The sequence below is a fragment of the Grus americana genome, chromosome 22, assembly GCF_028858705.1.
Source record: "Grus americana isolate bGruAme1 chromosome 22, bGruAme1.mat, whole genome shotgun sequence".
Lineage (NCBI taxonomy): Eukaryota > Metazoa > Chordata > Aves > Gruiformes > Gruidae > Grus > Grus americana.
The window spans coordinates 8645274-8667599 of record NC_072873.1 but is presented as its reverse complement, the minus strand read 5'-3'; the positions used below and the strand labels follow the sequence as shown (position 1 = coordinate 8667599).

The 22326-nt window shown below is 45.4% G+C and overlaps 1 protein-coding gene across 4 annotated transcripts in view; it reads right to left on the bottom strand.

The window, feature by feature from the left end:
- Positions 1-22326, bottom strand: part of MYO1D (myosin ID) — a 160756-nt gene that overhangs the window by 62551 nt on the left and 75879 nt on the right. For all 4 annotated transcript variants that reach the window (XM_054801630.1, XM_054801632.1, XM_054801629.1 and 1 more), the window contains 4 exons: positions 12644-12867; positions 11387-11531; positions 10681-10785; positions 1507-1620 (listed from right to left, as the gene is read on the bottom strand). In XM_054801630.1, coding sequence (XP_054657605.1) covers positions 1507-1620; positions 10681-10785; positions 11387-11531; positions 12644-12867 — 588 coding nt within the window. The remainder of the gene's footprint in view (positions 1-1506; positions 1621-10680; positions 10786-11386; positions 11532-12643; positions 12868-22326) is intronic.

Sequence of the window (22326 nt, the reverse complement as noted above, 5' to 3'; positions counted from 1 at the left end):
CAACCCAATAACTACTAACATTTGTGTCTGACTTGCTCACCTCCTTTAATTTTTAAGGCATTAAGGATTTCAGAGGAAAACGTTCAGCGTACCAACAGTGACCTGGTCTCGTGGTGATACGTAAATGTGCAAGCTCTACCTGTAAACCCATCAGACACACAGGTAGAGCAGATATTTTTCTAAAGCTGTGATAAATACAGATTTACCTATAGTTACTAACGTAGTAAGTGAATTGCAGTGGCCTAGCTGTTTTGTATAAGGTAAGAGTGCAGAAAACTACTAGTGAGACATTGTGACGGACAAAATTCCACCTTGTCCACCTGAGTTCACCTCGACACTTCACAAAAACCCCAGCCATCTAGGAAAAACACTCTGCTTTGTGTGTTTGAACAAGTTGGTTTGCACAAGCAAGAGTCAGCCATTCAGCAGCGTAATCTGCTGACAATTTCATTTTGCACAATTAAGAGAGACCGTCAGTCCAGCAGAACATCAACTGAGGAAAGCGACCTGCAGCTGCTAACTCCCTGGCAGTAACGTCTTTTCAAAACAGGACACACCGCCACGGAGACATCACTTTGCTACAGCAAATACTCTTATTAGGGTACAAGCACGTTACTCCGCACACGCTGCGGTCGGAGCACCGCTTTGGTGGATGGCCAGCGAGGAGGTTATTAGAGGACCTATAAAACCAACACTAAGGATGGAGTCTGAGCTAATCGTTCACTCCACGCTCGCGGATTAGATTTTACCGCTACCCTAATCCCATCTCTGCTCTTTTAGCAATACGAGGGCGCCAGATTTATTATTTCTCCACACGCAAACTTCCCAACAAATTTGCGTATGACATTTCCAAGCAGCCCGGCCAGGTTCTGTAGGGTTAAGATAACCGTAGTAGTGTTACCTCAGGCTGAGGAAAACAAACAAGGAGTTGAATCCGTGCTCCAGGATGCTGAAGAGCTAAGAGGAGGTTTTCCCCCATCCCCTTTCTACCAGTGATAATCTGCTGCTTTGTCACTGGCAGCTCAATTCTGCTCCCCCGAAGGCCAGATACCTCACTATAATTCTGAATTTAGCTTTGATAAGTTTTACATTAAACATGAACGAATATAAAAAAAAAATTAAAAAAATTCAAACACGACACGAAGGATCAAACAAACCCCCAGAGACACAGAAATTGTGTCAGAAGCTGCTGTGAAATGCTAACCTCCTTACGGGGCCGGGATCTTGCAGCGCACAGCAAATAAGAAACAAAATAGAAGAACGAGCAGAAGGGAATGTGACAAGCAGTTTGGATTTTAGCTTTTATTTTATGCACTGAAATTAAAAGCTAACATGCTGCATCGGTGTCATAGATAATTCCACTATAACCCTTTTAAAGACGTTAAATGTATTAAAAAAAGTAAGCCAAGTTTTTTTTCCATGTTATGGATATGAAAATGGAGCTAACCAGTAGATGCACTGCCCACGACTAAGCCCAAGATGAGATTCCCCAACCCTCGTACTTACATTATACAGGGGGATGGTCTTCATCACTTTGTACTGCTTCATCGGGTCCATCTTATAAAGGTGTCGATCAGTAATGAAGATTGCTCTGTCCTCTACTTTATTAAAGCGATTGACCTGTAAAAAAAGCAAATTTTCAGTCCGACTAATCGCTACAAGAACACGCAGAATAAAATTTTGCAGCAGTAAACGCGCAAAAGTCACACAGCTCTTAAACAGGTTTTCTCCACAGATCTTGAAACAGTGAAAAGGGAAGATGGAGCTCGTGATCCCAGTTTACAGAGGAACGCAGAGTCTGGGAGAAGCAACATTCCCAGCGGGGCTGGGGCTACCTGGGAAAGTCCACGGCCTCAGTCAAATACAGGACAGATGCTTCCCCCCTCCAGCACCATTCACCCTGCATCCCTGTCCACTGGTGGACGCCAAGCCCAAGGCAGACGGCTGTTGTTCCTACCTTGTACCCGTGCCTTTGTCACCCTAAAAACACGATGCAGAATACCTGCCCCGCAGAGCCAAACGGGGTGCCACCAGGGTCTGCGACAGTCCAGACCCGAGGCATTTGAGAGCCGAATTTCCCTCTTTTAAAACACCCATGCCTTCAACATAGCTGAACAATTTGCGCAAGAAGTGGAAAATGTGGACAACGTTCCTTCCCCTGCCCGTTAGCGGATGCATTAGCCGAGCACGGGCACGCTCTGCCGGTTTTGCTGAAGTTGTGCCATGCTGCAAGAGGGAAGAAGAGACTGAACGGGAGCGAAGGAGCCCGGGAGAGCCAAACCCGTACGCAGGGCCCTAGGCAACCAGCTGGTGGGAGCGGGGCAAGGTCATCTCTTGGCAAGCAGAAGAAAGAGCCAAGCTGGAGAGCCCTCAGGCTGCAAGGGGTATTGAACACAACGCTCCCCCTTCCTAAGCGAGGGAGACAGAGCGAGAGCACAACCAGTCTCGTCTAAAGGCTCACTGCCATCGAGAACAATGTCCTGATGCCCCTTCCAGCTCGCTCTGGGGCTCCTCATCCCTATCAAGTCACTAACCTGACAAAAACATGCCCAACGAGCATCAGAGCCATCGCAAGGGAAAGAGGATGAGGCTCTGGGAAACGATAAACAGAAGAAAACAGGACGGCTCTGTTCGGCAGCAGCAAGCTGTGAGATCAGTTCAGCTGTCCCAGACCCGCACTGCGAGTAGCAGATCCTTCTACAGAGGTGGACATGGCTCAACTCATTTTCACTTGACTGTGCGTTCTGTTAAGGACATGGTATTCAGGGCAAGGAGGTCACAGGATCACCGGTGAGCTCAAGGTCCTCAAAAGAAGTTCTTTAAAGAGGAGCTTGCTGCCCAGCTACGCTGTCTGGGGCTATTCTGGGAACACGGAGAGCAGAGCTACAGCATCCGGCAAGCATCTACGCCAAACGAGAAAGCACCCAGAGGCATTTGGGCACCTCTCTGGTTAACTGACCATGAGTGAGATTTGGTTTTTGTTAAATACTCGTACCGTTCTCAGGTTATTTTGAATCTGGACTCCGGTCTCCTGACTCCCACTCCACTCCCCTAAGATACTTACTGCTAAGAAAATCATAGTGCACTGCAAACAACTTTAATACCGGCTTCCAAACAGAGGCAAAGGTGTTTTAATCCTCAAATGACCGTACCCTCTGACAAAGGCAGGGCACAGGGGAGGTGGAGCTAAGTTTCTCAGAGAAGTACAGCAAAAGGAGAAGAGGCAACGGGCAGAAGACGCAGCAGCAGAAAGTCCAGCGGGACATATGGGAACAAAGTCTCCCCAGGAGGGTGGCAGCCCTGGAACGGGGCTCGGAGAGGCCACGTAACCTTCACCCTTCGGGGTTTTCCAAACTCAGCTGACGGAGGCTGAGCAACCTCATCTAACTCTGAAGTTGGCCTGGCTCAGAGCAGGAGGTTGGACCACAGACCTCCAGAGGTCCCTTTCCCCCTAAATCATTCTGTATTTCACCAGCCCATACGCTACCAAGAACGCAGACTTCACGGTATCTCAAGTATTCTGATAGTTTCGAGTAGTTCAGCAAATCTTAATGTTGCCCCTGGGCTCTACAGCTGTAAATTTAAGACCAATTATAGATACACGCTATAATTCAGTGAAGAACCATTAGTTGCCTGCTGAGGTAAACCACTATATTATCACCTGTGATCTCACTGGCAGCCAACAGCAGCAGAGATTATCTGCTATGTATGTCCCAACCCTCATGGAATAATTGTAGGCATCCTCAAGAAGCTGGATCGCTTTAAATTGAACTCCAAACACCATCCACCTGGGATCCTGTTGGCATAACCAGGCACTCGGTGTACGGGGAAAACAAGCTCCATCTTGGTTTTGTGTGCGGATCAGCCCTAAAATGATTTATTTTTTATTTTGATTATACGTATCAGTTCTGAAAAGGTAAAAAATTAACTGTTGGAAGACAGCAATATGTGAACCCCTTAGCAAGTCAAGCACACAGCCCGCCATCCCAGCATTTTGTTCCAGCTCATGCATCCAGTTTCTGTGTCGTAAGAGCAAAGGGAGAACAGGTTATTTAAGCACCAGCCAGTGATGCAAAGGAACGGACACGGCCCAGCAGCGAGCCGTGTACCGTGCTCATATAATTATATGATTTCTCTTAATTCTAGGTATTCTGGCATTCTGAATCCATGTCTATTTTTGGCCACTAAAGAGATCTCCGGAAACAGCATCCTTCCAGTACTTGACAAATGAAATCACCAAAACTGCCGTCAAATGCCACATAAGCACCTCTGGAAAATTACTGTAAAAATATGCAACCGTTTATTCCAAATGTACTCATTCAAAGGATACAAGATACTAAACATCGTACCTTCACAGTAACATCTGAGCCGGGGAAGATCCAGGAAGACTGAAGCTAACAAACCGCTATTCCACACCTTACGGAATCAAAGCGATTGTTTCCAAAACCAGAAGCGGGAGAATCATGTAACGGCAGGAAACGAAATGATAATCTCTCCAGAGAAGTGTTTTATACCCTGGGATCACGCCTTTATTCATACCTCCTTTCTAAACACGGATCATTTAAACTCCCCTCATCCCACCGCAACTCATCACAAATATTCTTGCAGGCTGCCGGTAACGTTAGGCTCTAGCGAGCGGGGTTTTCACAGAGGAAACACGTGTCTCTCTAACTTTACAATTAATTTGTCCAGGAAAAACTACACCAAAGGAGAACGTTTGACACCATCTAGACTTCCAGATGCCCCAAGAAGCCGGGTACTAAACAGTCACGAGATGCAAAGTTTTGTGAGAAGCAAGTGAGAAAGTAGAACACAAAGTATTTTTCACTGAGGCAAAACCGGAGTCATCGGAGTATCACGGTCACAGAGATATTTATTAATCAACTGAGAAGGGTAGACAAGGGTGAGGCGTGACGAGGCGTACGAACATAAATAGGATTTTCCTAGGTGAAGGCAGGAGACAACTGGAGAACTTAAATATTCGCAGTCAACAGGCAGCAGAGTGGCAAAGTTCAGAGCAGATACAGGCAAAAAAATGCAAATTGGAGAGCTACATGACAGCTTTGAGTTAACGGCATCGACTCAGAAAAAAGGAACTGAAGATGATCTTAGGCAGCTCTGGATAGCTCTTGGCACAAACATGCGAGGAGCTGAAAGCAAGCGAGGCATTAGTGTGGGGTAAAGACCAGTGTGGGGAACGATGTCCTGGGTGCCACGGTCTCACTTGGAACAGTGAGTGAAGCACGGGCCAGCCAACGCGAAGGAGACTCTAAGGGTTCAGAGAAGGGAAAGAAAGTGATTGGGGGCCTGGAAAATCTCACAGGAAGAGATGCTGAATTACTGGGATTATTTTAGGAAGCAGATGAATGGGAGAAAAAAAAAAAAAGGCTATGAAACACTGAATGGCCCAGAGGAAGTAGGTTAGGAGTGTCTGGTGCTACGTGTTGAGTTGTTGGAGCAGAGTAGCACAGGCTCCTCAAACCGTAATTTGGCTGTGCAGCTTACCGCACACCCCACGCTCTGTGTCCTGGGAGTTTAAGCGAAGGCTTCTCCAGTCTGTTAGGCTGTGACCGGCTCCACACAGCCCTCCGATCCGATGCTGTGTCACCACGGGTCCCCAGACACGTCTCTTTAATTTTTTTTTTTAAAGAATCTGACACCACCACCTGTTCACTGCCACGATCCTGCTGGTTGCTCCCATCACAACATCCTCCCTGTTGTCCATGGCCACCTCCAGCGCGGAGCCCAGGGTGACAGAGCGAGCAGACCTCACCGAGCAGTGCAGCCAGAGCCACCCCAGCGCAGAAGGTCCTGCGGCCGCTGCCCAGAAAGGACGGACGGGAAGCGCGCCCAGCTTTTGCAAGACAATATAATATCGCAGTTATTCTACAAGCACGTTTTAAATTCCACTTCTTTCTTGCAGTTACCCCATTGGTTTTAGCGTTCACACTGAACAATAAATACAGCTGAACCCCTGAAGAGATGTACAGAAGGGGAAGTTCAGCAGCTTCTCTCACCTGAGAAGCAAATTCTGGCTGCCCTGGAACTCGGGTCCTTTTCAGCTCTTCCCAAGCAATCGCTTTGCTTCAGGTGTCTCATGCATCTCTGGCGTATTTATGTAAATAATACACGCTGTGCTTTTAGAAATAAACTGTCATGCTGGGAAGCACGCAGAGAAGGGGTTCAGACAAATGCCAGCACCGTTGCAAATGCCATTATTCTTCTGATTTTTGTAGGAGTAAAGACAGGCCTTATGTTCTCAGATACAGCTTATACCCTCCCGGAGAACAGCCCTTCCCAGCTTTGTGTTCCCTGCACCTTCTGGGCAGTTTTTATTTATATCTTTGTTGATGCAAATGTGAATCAGGCTTAATTTAGCTTCCTGGCTAGCTTATGGAGAAAAATTAAAGTCTAGCCTATAGCGGAAAAACCTCCAAATGAGCTTTTCAGGTCTCTGCCCGGGGCTGCAGACACCACGGGGCACTGGGCTTTGGAAGAGACGGTCCTCTCCAGGAAGCTTGGTGCCGTAAATGACAACGGAGAAAGTGGGAAGAAAAGCCTTATTCTAAAAAAACAAAAAAAAAAAACAAAACAAAAAAACAAAAAAAAAAAAAGAAGAAGAAGAATAAAAAGAAACTGTTGTTTCCTAGGTGATGCAACAAAATCTGGTGGTATGCATGAAATATGCATTTGGTTTCCCAAGGCAAAAGACTTGAAAATTTGCTTTGAAAAAAAAAAAATAAATGAAGAGCACCACAATGCTCAGAAAAGATGTATTTTTCCATAGGCAGACATGACCTGCTTCTACCTATACCTACTGCGAGAAAGCCAGCACACGCACCTCCCATCAGCGAGACTTCAAAGACTTTGCAGACCTTCTATAAAAAGAGCTATGTAAGCTTCGGTCCAAACAAATTCACCCGTTATTATTCATCTCAAGCTGTTGAAATTAAGATCCCACGCACTCAAGCTAAAGAAAACTTCACCAGCAGTTATCAATACTTCAAGAGCAGTTCCCTGGCTGGCGAGAGTTGGTATTACTTCCTTGATTTCACTAGAACAATGTCAATCATCAGCTAAAATAAAAAAAAAATCTGTTGCAAAGAACTTCATGGTTAACAAATATCTTGCATAAGATATGTTCTACACACAAACACATTTAAATATATGAACTCCAGGTTTAACTTGTGTCTGTTTAAATTTCCCAGTACTTAACATTTTAATGTCTTTTTTTTTTTTCCAAAGACAGACGTGTATTAGACTGCAATTATCTGGAAATTTTAAAGAGCAGACACCTACCATTGCTGCTGACCACCAAGAACTACTTCACACGTGGTGTGAGGATTCGGTACCTTACCGAAAGCCCGGTGCTGCTCCCGAAGCAAAACATTTACCTGAACTCACCGAAGTGCTCTCCTGTTACCAGTAACCCCGTCCTGCCTAAGGGACCAGCAGTAACAGCACATCTTTGGCTCAAGAATCATCAAATAAGCTGAATCATGAAAATATACCACGAACAAACTCGAACAACCTTATCCTGTGGACCGATGCTTTGTTAAAGAGCATTAAGGGAAGCAATGAAATCACTTGATAATTAATTACCTTTTCATTTCTCTAACTCACTCTTCAGTCCCCTGCTAAAGCTTCGCGCGAACCAAATTTCAGCTGAGAAACAAACAGGAACAGCCAATGTGCAAAGCCACAACAAACCGGGTTTGGCGTTAAGAAATTCGACAAACCCCCCTGCAGTGAAAGTCGCTCCCTTTCAAATGCCCTGAGCGCCCAGGCAGCCTGCACCGCTAACGCCAAGCGCCACACTTGGTATGACACGGGGAAGTTAAAGAAGGATAAGGCTAAAAGGAAGAAAAAAAAATTATTTAGGTGGGGTTTTTTTAAACAAAAGGGAAGAATGTAGCATCAGAAGAAATTCCCCCCAGCCCACAGCACTGAAAGCTGATCTTCAGACTGCTGTTACTTTTTTTGAGTAAGAGGCAGAATACTACAGCTTGTATTTTTGACAAAAGAAATACCTTCGTTTTAAAAAGACAGCTTAGGATATGAATTGGTTTATGTGAAGAGTAAAAGAAGGCTAATGCTGTTTTCAGGGTAAAGACCGTGTTCTTGCAGTCAAAGCACTGAGTTGCTTACAGGCTCTACGACAGTTTTCACTGTTGCTTAGTCTGCAAATCCGATGTTCAAATTTAAGGCATAATAGATTACCTAAAGAAGTGCATTGGTTGGAAAGTAAAATGGTAAATCTTGAAATGTCAAACCTTTGCCTTGTTAGCTTTCAAAGTTCAGGATTGTTTGACTTCTCTCCTTTGTTCACTTCAGGCTTGCCTGGACATTCCTTGTCCATACAAGAAGGAAGATAAATGGCTCGCTCAGAAAGATATTACACCCAAGTATGGATTTGAAAGGGATCATTTGCTTTTGAGTTTAAACACGGAGGTGTACTGAAATCGCCAGGCTTACACACATCCCTAAAGATCCTACAATGTTGCAGTCTTGTCCTCAACGGCAACGCTGAAATGATTTTATCCATTCGTCAGAGGAGCGGTGCTCCTATTTGCTTCTTTAAGACCATCATTTTCCTAGAGGAGAGCTGCATTTGCACTGAATTTAGCTCTATCTTTTCTGTCTAACACAGATCCTTAAGACTGAAGACCAGCAGAAGCATTAACGACCTCAGGGACTCGGGCACAGCCGGACTGCGGACAAGCAGCAGCTGGCCCATCGCCCGTGGCTTTGTGCGCGTCTCTCTGTCAGCGGCCGCAGCTCAGCTCGTCTCCCTTAGCCCCGCCGCCGCTGCGCCTGCTCACGCGTGTGCTTCCGCTGCCGACGCTGCAAAGGTAGCCCTAACTAAGCGGAGGATTAAACCTGACCTCTCTGACAGAAGAAAGCGACCAACGATTTAACCTTTAAAAAGATCAAAAAAGTTACAAGATAATTTAAAACCCACAAGACTGAAAGTCTATAACCTCGCACTCTCCGTAGTATTTTCTGATTTCAGCTGAGCTATGTCTTTTTAAAGCACCCTTGGTAAGCTAAAGCTTTCTTCTCCTCTGAAAACACTGAAAATAACCTTTCAGGCTCAGGAAGAAATCCAGTTTATGATAGGCAACACCTATTCCATCTCCAGACTGCTTTTATTATTGAAGTGCTAGGATACCAATGCAACGAACCCCTGCAGAAAATGGATTTTTCCAGCGAGTAAACACAGTAACGGGATGTATAGAAACAAGTCCTGTTCGTATACTCAAGGATTTCTTCATAGACCATAAACAAGAACTGCTCGGACACTTGCCTAAAGGCAGGAGCTCTGCGCTTGCAGTTACTGAACAGGACAAGGTATGGGTTTCTGCTCCAGAAATCTGCTTTCCCCTGTGCTTGCACAGGAGATTGTCCTTCGACGCTGAAGCAGGAGCAAGTGGGAGAAACATAAGGACTTAAAAGCGGCGTTACAGCGAGCAAAATTAAACTCCCACACCAGGTACACATACGTTACACCCCCCCCACCCCACACCCTGAGTAATTCTTCTCACCGTCATTCCATTCCCATTCAAAACAACAATTCCTATAATCCCATCTTTAAGAACAGAATGTTGTATTTTTACAATTATTCCAGTTTAGCTAGAAACAGCAACAATTTGGAACTGGTTTCTTAAATGAATTAGAAGAGGAATTCTTTTGGTTTCACCCTAAAGCGAAACAAGCCAGGGTGAAATTCTCCTGTATCTCCTTGTCTGCACCAGAGATTCCAGCCAAACTGCTGCAAGACTGCGAAGAGGAGGTTTGGATTCAGACTCGCTCGATCCTCCTTTAATCCTAACAATATAGACCAATATTCACTCAAACCGCTCGTTCAACTAGCGAACCACACTCTCAAAGAGAACATGTTAAAAGCAGCAGAATAGTCCACCGAAATATTTTTGCTTGGAAAGCAAGAAGAGATTTCTATTTTTATATACAGAAATCACTGTTGTATAAATAATGCAACTCACTACCACTAGCTAAGAAGTTTTGTTATAAAGTGAGATTTTATGCTGCAAAATTAATTTTGTTACTGTTAAAAATAATATCTGCAGGATCATGAACAACAGTCATGCACATGCTTCACTTCTGGTAAGTGGGGATCAACTGCAATAGCACGTTTTATAAATAAAAAGAATATACAGCTTCTTAAAAACCCTTGAAGGTCAGCAGACCTGGCTTGTCATTGAATTGTTTTTGTCTGTTGGCTTTGTAAAATTCAAAATATCCTCTCCTGATGGGCATTTAAAACCAGCATCGTTTAGATCATTATGAACTATCCATAAAAAATTATGCAAGTGCATTTTTCTAATTCGTTTTTTAAACCTTTCAACCACTTTAATGAAAAAAACCCCGTTCTGCTATGAAAAAAGTCAGATCCAAACCAGTTACCCAGAATCAAGTGAATTTACTCATGCCTTCTACACCAAGAGGCCACAGAAGTCCCTCACACCAAGCACCCTTTGGTGCAATAGGTTCAGAGTTACGTATCCACCAAAAAATCCCTGATACCGTTCCTCAAAAAGGGACTGCTTTGAACCGCCGCCTGTCAAAGCCTCTCCAGGATCACCACCTCGCCCCGGCTTCCCAAGATCCCACCTCGACCACCAGAAGTTTCCCCACCCGGCCCACGCAGACGCCGGTTACCTTGCGGACGTGGCAGGAGAAGAGAACGTTCATGTACTTGTCTTTCCGTTTCAGCTCATTGGCAACAGGGATGAAAGAGCCCGTGGTCTGAGGGTTATCTGGTTTCTGAAAGAGCAAAGACAGGCACATAACTCTTCTTGCTTACTGAAGAAAGTAATTGCATTACGTCATGGCAGGCCAGAGAGGGCTGCAGCTGCACCACCTCGGCCGAAGGCTTCCTCCGGTCTCTGCCTTGTTGAAGAACGGCAGAGCATCTGGAGTTTTATATGCTTTCTGACAGAAAAAAAAAAAAAAAAGCCTCAACAAAACAAAATGCTCAAAGGAAGGACGGAGTAAAAGGAAGCAATGCAACTTGCCTAGAGAGAATTTCTTTGTTCTTTTTCATTTTATGCTATTTCTTACCTCCCATTATATCTAGAATTCTAGTTTTGCATCGACGTCTTTCCTAGCTTTGGCCATTTGAAGAGCCAGCTGATGGCATTACTCGTTATCTTTTAATGCTGCCTGTGATGCTCAAGCTAGGTTTAGTATTCAGAAAAATCACTCCTAGTGCAGTACAAGTCAAAGACTCTGAAACGATATAAACCCACTTACAGAGGAAATGTCAAAGCCCTCCTTGGTAAGAAACAAATAGTCACTTTTTCAAATTTCTACCTTTTTAGCATCCTGAGCCCCAGGAAGGATTGATCCCTTCACTTGTACTCACCAGTGCGATGTAATTCCCCTCCCACGCTCTTTGTAGGCCAATATCAGCTCTGTGACCCTTCAGCACCTCCATGGCAGCAACCTTGGCCCTCAGTTGAGGTAGGACTTCTGGTGGGACGCTCCGGATGAGTTCTCCTGCTCTCCACCTGCCGCAAAAAGCCTGGATCAGTTCCACAGTCTGTACCAGGCGCTACTTCTGCCAGAGCAGCACAGCAAGGACAGCCCTGGACTATAAACGTTAGGGGAAAAAGCCCTTCCGTTGCATTCATGAAGCTGGAAACGTCAGTTATCATTTTAAAGTCACAAATCATCTCTGACTCCTAACAAGTTTGGCTGGCATACTCCCCATCCTGTACCCAGAAGTCAACTACTGGCACATCTGTTTGCAATAAAGGTTTTGCAAGCCCATTTTTTGGCTCATTTACAACATCACTCTCCTTTAATAGCTGACTTTGGCCCTGCAGTTGAAACCCAACCAACTGTAACATGAAACAGGGCAGGGCAGCCCACCCATTACTCCACCCTCCAGCCTTCAACAGCAACACCAGTTCTCTAGCATTAATGCTACAAAAAGTCTTTTACCAACTAAAGTTTTGTAGTTACGATAATGGAGCTTATTCAGAAAGCAGGACCCTCTACCCTGATAGGATGTGGATGGCTTTCAAGAGACAGCTGGGGAAAAACCAAGGTTGACTTGATCTAGTGCTGGTGGTAATCCCCCTTTGAGCAGATGGCTGGACTGGAGATCTCTAGAGGCCCCATCCAGCCAACATTTCTCTTGCTCAGTGACTTTCAGAAGTCACCATTTTTTCAAATTGGAATCGTAACTACTTTGTCTACAACTTACCAGAGAAAAAGTCACTAGCTTTTAGATATCGGGAGGTTGTAATAAAGGAATCAAATACCTCTTCTGCACATAGAATGCGGGTAGATGGTAGGACACTGCTGATTCTATTGCAGAAAAGTACTGGCTTACTAGAAGTCTTGACAAAGTCGAAGAGAATCCTGTCCTCTCCCCGCTGTTTAACAGCAGCTGCTCTTTTCTTTTGAGACCAACCAAAAATGGGCCAAGGAAGGAAATACAATGTCCATCCTGACTAAATCTTTGAAATAGAATCAAGGGTACCAAGAGCTACGGACATTTTCATCCATGATGTCCAGTTAATGTTCTTCAGTCATTTTTCCACATTTCACGGAACAAGCAGTAGCTGTTTGTTCCTCTAAGTTAGTCTGAAAAGACAAGAGGTTTTCTTTGTACCTATGGTAAATGGTCTGGAGTGCCTCTTCAAATCGGCGCAGCACTTTTGGTGGAGCGGGCCATTGCACGTGCTTGCCGTAATCCTTCATTAGCCTCACATTGTGAAAGCGTCGGGCAACCTCATGGATGTAGGCCTTCACTTTGTAGTGGCGATAATACTTGAGTATCGTGAGGGCGGCCTTTGTTCTCTTGTAGCGAAGGCGAGCCAAAGTGCCCCTCCAAACCTAAGAGTCAGTGGAGAAGACAGTTTTAGCAATAAAAAGCAGGATTTTTTTTTCTTTCTGTACTCCTCCTACACTGCTGAAATCCATAAATATATTAGTTTTATATTAAAGGAAGTGACTTCTCTGTGCCAATCAAATCCAATTAAAACATCACTGAAAAAACACCGCGTTAACCAGCGTATCGAGAAACAATTTTAACTCTGATTATAAAAGATTACTTTGAAAATAGTTTGGGGAATACCTACTTTGGCCGTGCGCTGAAAAGCAAGCGAATATGCAAACCACATGATACCCTCCCAACTTGCCGGACGGGAGGCCAGCTCCGCGGCAAGTCTTATTTGTGCCCTGAGTGCACCACAGGCAGAAAACACGCCGTGTTCTGGGCTTCTCCTTCCCACACCCCGCGCAAAGAGGCACCCTGGGACCGAGTGCAGGAATAGAGCGGTGCTGGCATGACCGTACATCGCTACCGACTCCTCACTTGAGGATCCCGCGCATGACGGAGCATGGCGGCGCTCAGCCAGGCTGTGCTGTTTCTATCCTGTAACCAGAGAAATGCGTTTGTTCACCTAAGCGCTCTCCGGCTGACATGCACGTCCCCGAGGGATTCGTCAACAGCTGTACTTTCCCTCTAATATAATCTGCCAAGATGAAGATTGTATTTTTGTTTCCTCGTAGAATTAAACTGGAAGGATAACGAGTCTCCTGCATATGAAGAGTGCTTCGCTGCCGCTACAGGCCCTGCTGGAGAGTTTATTTCCCTCTTGAGAAACATCCCATAGCACCACTGATGCATATCAAGCCTTCTATTTACAGAAGAATTAATTAATTACCCGAGGCAATTTCCAACATGATATTCGCTTTATGAAGCTGATGTCAAAGGTTCTCTTGACAGCTTTACTGATAATCCTGATATGTGGTTGGGAAAAACTATACGTAGCAAGCAGTATAGCAGAAGTGAGGGGGTGCTCTTCTCTATACATTCAAAATTCAAAGAGGAAGTAGAGACTTTGGGTTCCAAACCCCTCAAAAGCAGAGGATTCGCTTCTTCCAACATCTGCCACAGTAACTCCTCCTCTTTCTCCTTTGGCCTCATGGTCCTTGTGTGGGACATCTCCCGTTCGCAACAGACAATCCAACTGGGAAGGCGCTTGAGCACCCGCCACTTCACTGGTGTGATACTTACAAATACCTAACGGGCGGGTGTCAAGAGGAAGGGGCCAGACTCTTCTCCGTGGTGCCCAGTGACAGCACAAGGGGCGACGGGCACAAACTGGAACACAGGAAGTTCCATCTCAACATGAAGAAAAACTTCTTCCCTCTGAGAGTGACCGAGCGCTGGGACAGGCTGCCCAGAGAGGTTGTGGAGTCTCCTTCTCTGGAGAGATTCCAAACCCACCTGGACGCCGTCCTGTGCAACCTGCTCTGGGTGATCCTGCTCTGGCAGGGGGTTGGATGAGATGATCTCCAGAGGTCCCTTCCAACCCCTGCCAGTCTGGGGTTCTGTGTCTGATGCTCCATAAAGTACATTTGTGTTCCAGCATGGCAGGAAAGAGTCAGGACCCTACACAACATTGCCCAAACATCTGAGAGTAAGGCTGAGCCAATCCATCCCTCACTTTTATTTTATCATCTCAAACTGTCTGTAAGCGTGCAACCTCCAACACTATTCCAGGATAGAGCCCAGTCCTCAAAACGGTACGAAGTCACCTACAAAACCCCTTTGCCATTCTGCAGGTCACTTAGCATTGTGAAGACCAAACTGCAGCTTCTAAGTCCCATACGGCTGAGAAGCAGATGGAGCCCAGCTCAGTCCTATAGATTGCCTATTGTATATGGTAGAAAAGGAGGAGGGAAATGGTCCTGGACAGCAAAGTGTAGGAAAATGAAACAAAGCAAGTAACCAGGGGAACAACTCAACACATGCAAGGTGACCGAAGGCAACGTGCTCCTTACCAGATGCCAGCCCCTGCCCGGAGCCACTCTCCTGAGGAGGGTGTGGGAACAGGGACTACTTCAGAGATGGCAGGAAGAGCTGGGGAGGGACGACGCGGGATGGCAATGGGAAGAGCAGGAAGCACAAAAAGCAGTCCCTGCAACCATGGCAGAAAATCAGCTCTGCTGTACTGCCCAGACAAACAGAACCGGCAGGAAGAGCAAGTGCGAGTTGAACGGTGAGTAGTGGACCGGGACTGAAAATCTCAAACACTGCATGCATATAAAATAATATATATCACTTTCCTTATTTATTCTGTGAAATCATTAGGCAGATTGAGGGACAGCAGCATCCCCTGCACCACATATGCTGTTCTTAGTATTCCCTTTTAGCGCACTCAATTCGAATTGTAGTTCTAGTTCCATATAACCTGCATACCACGAAGAGATACGAGAACGTTGCTATGTAAAGGGCCTCTGAGAAGCTCCTGGCTTCCTGAAGCCACAAGCTAAAACCAATTAGTACAGGGCCTGGATTTCACCCAAAGTGTGATTTAAACCTAGCACTTCCACGTCCGACGGCATATCAGATTCAGAATCAGCAACCAGGATAAAATAACTGAGCAACTAAAGAGTACTGAAGTAATTTGTGCCCTTTTTGAAAGAAAAGCATGGAAGACTCAGATTGCTTGAGACATTTAAACATAGACTGAAGTGTCACAAAATGTACCTGCAAGGACTCTACGGACAGTAAACATGATAAATTGGGTAAAATCCTACTGCCAACTTCTCATTTTTTAATTTAATAAGAAGAGAAATGAGGAATAAAGGGTTCCAGGTCGCAGCTAAACAGCCTTCTGAATGTTATAAAGGATCTCAAGAAAAGAACGCACACGGTAAATTTGTTTAAGATGGCAAAGACTTTGCAGAGCTCCACTTCTGTCAGTTTTTCCCCAAAACATTTTGAATTGTTTTTAGATACAGAACAAAGTCTTGATTTTGCTTCCTTGATGTAGGCACGCTCTTGAGGAAAGTCTCTTGCTGTGGTTATTTTTCACACCAGTCAGGCATCCGTGGAACAAAGGCGCTGTAACAGATTGCCCCGATGTTGTATCAGCTGCATCGCTGCAGAAATTGGCTTCACAGCAAGAAGTGTCACAATTGCTCCAAACACTAGCCTTCCAAATCCAATTATCCAGCCGAGGCATGCCCCTTGGCTACCCGCAAGCGGTAAACTATTAATGAAAAGCATGTCCTCAAATCAAGTTGTCATAACCGGATAACCTGACTCCTAGTAAAGACCTTCCTAATAGCCACAACGGCAGCTCCTCCCAAAAGTGAGGAGAAAGCTAAAGATAAGAACAAACTTTTCCCAGGGAATGGGGTACAGACTTTTTTTTAAATTAATTGTTTTTCTAGCTCCTTGGTTTTTTCTTTTCAAGCACAGGGCTCATTTCTGCTTAAAGCAGCCCATCGGTAATGTTGAGCTGCCAAGGCAAGCTGACCGCCTGACGGTCTCACAGTCTCTTCCCGCAACAGGGACCCTTCACACCTACAAACAAGAGGAGGTTGTCAAAGCAACAAACTCCCTTTCGGCAGCCCCCTTTGCGTACTCTGCACTGTGCGGTTGTGAGCAACGGGTCAGAACCACACACAAGACAAATGAGGATGCTGGAGTGTCTCCAACCAACACGCACCATTCTCACATGTGAATACTGGGAAGAGCGTTCCCTCTCTCAGTCTACCTTTCCGATTCTTCCCCCCACCTCTGGTTCATAACTCAAGAACATTAAGCACTGTTAAATGAAAAAAAAATATATATTTCCAGTGTTAAGTTTATCATGGCATTTAGCGGATATTCTACACAGCTTCTCATGTTGCAAAAGTGACTTTTCCGTTATATGCTGGAGGACAATAGTAGAGCCATGGCCAAATACAGGAGACCCACGTGCCAAAAAACCCAAAAGAAAGAAGACCTGTGCATCCAGGATTCTACTTTCTTTCGGCTCTCTGTACCCAAGATAACGTCCAAATTCAGAAAGGATTCAACAGCTCACATATATCACCTTTCCGAAACTCAACCACTAGCAAACAGCTTCCAGCTTGAACTTAAATCAAAGCTACGCACCAGCAAGCCAGTAGTTTCAGCGCTTGCATTTAGCAAACCTTGCAAGGAGAAGGTAAGCAAGCCTGAGAATCGCAGTGCCCTGTATCATCCCTCCTACAGGCAAGGAGAAAACGGCACTTCCTTTGCCACCGTTCTGCAGCTTTCACTTCTGGTTAACGTGGCTTTGCACAGCAATGAGACTAAAGATAACCCTGTCCCAGTCTGACCTCCTGAGGTTGCCCTGGTATCTTCTGAATCTCCAGCCAGCTTCAACCAAATCTGACAGAGGAACTGAAGACTCAAAGAGGCAAGTCCATATATCTTTCAGGAAAAATCAACAGCAGGGTAGAGCAAGCCTCAAATTAGAGTGACACTGCTGGAAACGCTTCAGAATGAGCTGAAGAGCCATCTGCCTTCTTTGATCTCCAAATCCCAACCAGCACACGTGAAGCTCCTAGCCAGGCACAGCTCCACGAGACTGCATGCCAAGCCAAACAGGTAGAGGATTGCAGAAGGATCTGGCAGTATTTCGGGGGGGTGACGAGGTGTGCAGGACCCAAGGGAAGGACGTGATGAAGACTGCAGAGCGCTAGCAGTGAAGCGGTCACACGAACAAAACTGTCGTCACCGCAGGGCGTCAGGACAAGCCCATAGGAAGCCAGGCTCACATCAGCAAGTTTACATTGAAAATAGAAAGAAAAGGCATCTCTAGACTTTTTTTTTTTTAATTAAAATTATTCCCCCTTACCCAGTCCTCACCCACAGTCTCTCCACATTTCTTTCAATACCTCTGCCTTCTCCTCCATGCTTTGACTGCCTAAAGGTCAGGTGAAGAAAGATTAAGAGGACAAGTGATATTATGACTAAAGGGCTAGGAGGATGGATAGAGAGAAAGGAAAAGGATGGAAAGCAAAGTCTGAACACCACAAGAAATTCAGTCAAAACTCCTGAACATTAGAAAGGCTGTATCTTGCTATGGCTGCTTCCAGTGAAGAGAGCTCCTTGCTGTTTGCTTTCCCACATTCCCTTTTTTGACTCCTTCGGTGAGGTGGAAGCGACCACTGGGACCACAAAAAGCTCCAGACCAAGAGAGCCTCCTGCACAACTCCGGGTGCTCGGTGACCCCGTCGGTGGTCCCCCTGCTCCCAGTGCAGCAGCTGCTTTGGCAGCTTCTGAAACCGGGACTTGCACAAAATGAAATGGAGCATTCATCCAGACCGAGAGTCATGTCTTGTCTTACGGGATGTACTGAAATATTTTCTGAAGGTGTTTAATTCAGGTGTTTTTTTGATTCAAATTTAATAAATTAAAATTCGAATGAATGGAAAAGGAGATCTGGACGTACCTTTAGCATCAGCTTAAAAACCTCAGTGAGCTTCTATCAAATACAGATCAAGTCCATCACCGTAGCAGAATATAAATCCTACATACCAATCTACTTCCCATTAAAAAAACCCCAAAAAACACAACCAAAAAAACACAACCAAAAAAAAGGAAGGAAGAAAGGAAAACAATCAAGCGGGCCCTGCAGAGCACAGGGAAAACCAGCAGATCAGACAGGCTGGGCCCTGAACGCCGAGATCGCCTCGCCCGTAGTTCTTCCATGGAAAAAGGGATAATCTAGATTTGACCTAGATGCTGCAATCTCTGCAAACATAGAAGAAAACCCACACAGCATGCAATCCAAACATAAAAGCAAGCAAACAAATGCCCAGAATTTGGCAAACAAACCGAGCTCGTCTACATTAAACGTCAGTGTTATATTTTTGAGCAGTTCTGCAACTAAGTAAACCTTGGAAAACTATTTCATGCTTGCTGTAACACAGCACACCTCCTCCCACCAGGCCTCCTTCGCACTAGCCTGAACTGTTTCGTGATCAATATTTCATGCTGCCCTAGCACAAGCTGCCCTCCAGGCATCCGAACTGAAAAGAATAAAACAAAACCTAGCTAGAAATTCACACAGGCATGAACCTTCCTGCACAGCTTTAAAGGATCTCAAACAGGAAAGGTTTATTAAATATTTAAGTCAATAGTGCAGCGCAGAAGCTGCATGCAGCTCTGCCACGGGGTCCTCTGAGGCACTGCAGTTTGAATAAACGTTCAAATCTGCAGCAAGCTTTAATTATGCTATTCCTGATTGCTTCTGAAAGGGGTCATCTCCTCTGGAGATGGAGTGGCTAATATTCACACGCAGCACCCACCGGGTACTTGGCACACACCACGACTTGCGATCTGCGTTTTCCCAATTCAAGTAAATTCAGATCCCGTCGAAGGTTTGAGGCAAATGGTTTTAAATCAAAGCCTCCCCATTCTAACAGATCACATTACAGAGCGTATAAACAGCGAGTAGGAAGAGCTGCTTAATTTGCTAATGCTATTTTCTCTTTTCACATGAGTCAGCTGAACAACGTTCATTCTATCGCTCTGCTTCATGGAAACAATACTCCACGAGCTAGGAAAGAGAGAAGGGTCCCACTCGGAGATTAATTAGATTGTACTAACAAGACCGTGTCCAATAATAAACATAAAAATTATCAAAGGAACAGCGGTTATAAGCAAGTGGCAGACGTGAGACTCACGCACGTACACATGATGCGCTGGATGCAGAGCTGGTCTGGGTTTCTCCTGCAGCTCCTTCTGCTGCTCAGCAACGGCTGCAGCAAATATCACGTCTCCTTCGAGGCCAAACCTGAGCTGCTGCTGCTGCTGCGGTTCAGCCTGAAAGCTCTTTGCCACCCTCCTACTCATCAGGACCTACCTGGTCCATTCGGTGCCCTTAGCCGTGCCCTGGTTGCACTCTATGGAGTTTCCTGGCTCTGGCAACGAGCAGGGAAGGAAGATGTTGGGAGAAAGGGGATAACTCTGTATGAACAGAGGAAGGGAACTGCCACAGCTCCTGTATTAGGGAAGCAGAGAAGTTTGCAATTGTCAGAACAAGGTTGCTGCCATTAGAAGGCAGCAGGAACCTTCTCTCATGCCATGAAAAATCAAGGTAGAGTTTTTCTTGCTGAAGATACAAAAACACAGATCATTTCATAATCTTCAATGTTTATTGCTGGCAAAGACTGCAAGGATGACCAGAAGCACAGAACAACCTCTAAATGTAGAGAAGTTAAATAAGCTAGGACACTTCCCTGTGGGAAAAGAGGACGAGGGGACGTGACAGACATCCAGAGTCCTGAGTGAAGTCCTGCCTTGTCGGTACAGGAACGGGTGGCTATCAAGAGAAGCTGGCAGATGCAAGGACCCAAACAAAGCAAGATCTCTCCATGCAGTGGCTAGCTGAGCTTGCCAAAGAAGGCTACAAAACCTAAAAGCTGGTGACACATGTTTGTGGACAAGTTCAGGGAAGAGAAATCCAGCAGGTGTTACTGAATACAAAAAACCATATTCAGTCTTAGGTCATCCCAAGTCCAAACGTCTGAAGGGATGAGGAAAATCCTAAGGAGAGGTACGATGCTCACTTGCCCTGCTGTTCTCCTCCGAGGCATCTCTTGGAGGCATGACCACGCTCCCGACGGACCTTCAGTCTGACGCGGCACAGCAGCTGCTAGAGTTCAAAACCTACATCGATTTAGTGAAGCGGCTGGGGATGAAGCTCCATCTACATTTCTGAAATTCTGACAGCAATGTTCTGCCTTTCGAGAACAAAGAGCAGATACAGGGAAAAGAGAGCCGTGCAAAGACCTAGAAAACATTACTTACCTTTGTCTAGAGGACACAAACGCCACTAAACCAGACATTTCTGCTGGGGAGGCCAGTATTAATTGTTGTGGAAAAGAAAAAATAAATTTCAGAAACATTTCAGCAAACACAGATCAATCACTATATGCTTATTTTTATCCCCAGGAAGGAGTGGCAAACCCCCTCAAAGGGACTGTGACTTATATTGCAGTGTCCTGTTGGGGAATAAGATACGCACAGAAATTGTCTGTGCATCTCTGCCTTATTATAGGCACAGTTCACGTGATCTGGTATTTTTACTATCACGTTAAAGTAAGATCTCTTCCAAGTTAAGGTTCCTGAATGCTATTTCAGTTGAATTTAAACCACACTGGCAGTATTTTTAGAGAGTTTGAACAAAGCTTAAAGACATCTTCAGGTGCAGCAGATTGGTACCTTTTAAAAAATGAAAAGCTCAGGAGGTAACAAAAAATTAATTCCCTTCCATGAGAACAAGAGCAATGGTTGCAGAATCTGGTCTTCTGAATTTGCTACGACACACATGAATGAGCATGAAAAAAAACCAACCCCAAACCATGAAAGGACAGAGTTAAACCTGAAACAGTCAATGTACAAGATCAGAACTACAAAAAGTTTGCTTGACAAACAAGGGACTGCAGAGATGTTTGCTGAAAGAAGCCTATTCAAGAAGGGAAAAAAGTCACATTTGAGACTGGGATTTCCAGAGGGACACGGGGACGCAGCATTCCTCCATTCCTCCGATCCCTTACGGCAATCAATTCAGATTCCTTTTAAAGTGTTTCCGACATGTTCTGCAAACTGAAATCAAGTAAAGCAAAACCTGAGAAGCAGGACGGCACGAGCAGCGGGCAGCAGTAACAGCAAACCGCAGGCTCTGCAGCTGGCTTTGCAGTCCTCATTTATGAGAATTTACAAGCAGCATTGCAAAAAGCAGAAGACGAAAATGAAGCGTTTACAGAACCGGGCAGTTACCTGCTCTGCTGCTGCTGCTGGGCGCTTTGCCTGGGCTTATTGAACTCGTTCATGCACTCGCCAAAGCACAAATACATTCCCTGTGATGCTGGCAACAGGCTTGGGGAAGAGTTTGGGAGGGGTTTTTGTGTTATTGTTTTTCCCCGCACGCATGGGATTTAAGAAACGATGTTTTCAGGTGACTAACAGCCGTGAAGCTCAAGGTCTCAAAGCTGGGAGACAAGAGTTCTGGAACAGGCAGTTGCTGGACCATATTTTGAAATAGCGATGCACATACAGTGTCCTCTCTCCTCCTCCCTTGCTCAAGAATAAACAGGTATTTACATTGATTTAGATTAGAGCATGTTTTCACAGCGTATCCTGGAGGAGAAAAAGATAATAAGCCAGGATCCAGGTGCCCCAGTGCCCCCGCAACTGAAAGGGTGGGATTCAATCCTCCCTTTTTTGCTTTCCCCCACAGGCGTGTCCCCAACTGTCCCCTTTACCAGCGTGAATGTTCATCTGAGGGAAGGTGAGCCGGTTTTGGAGCTAACCTGGCAGAAAATACTCTATTTGGGGTTTTTTTTTTTTTGGTAGGAGGTGGGGGGTTTTTTGTTGTTTTGGTATTTTTTCGGAGGGGGGTGGTGGTGGTGGGGTTTTGAGTTTAAGATGCCTCAATGCATTCAGTGGAAGCGGACAGGTGACGTTGGTAGCACAGGGGAAGGAAGCAGCATGGGAGAAGCAGCCGGATCAGTGTG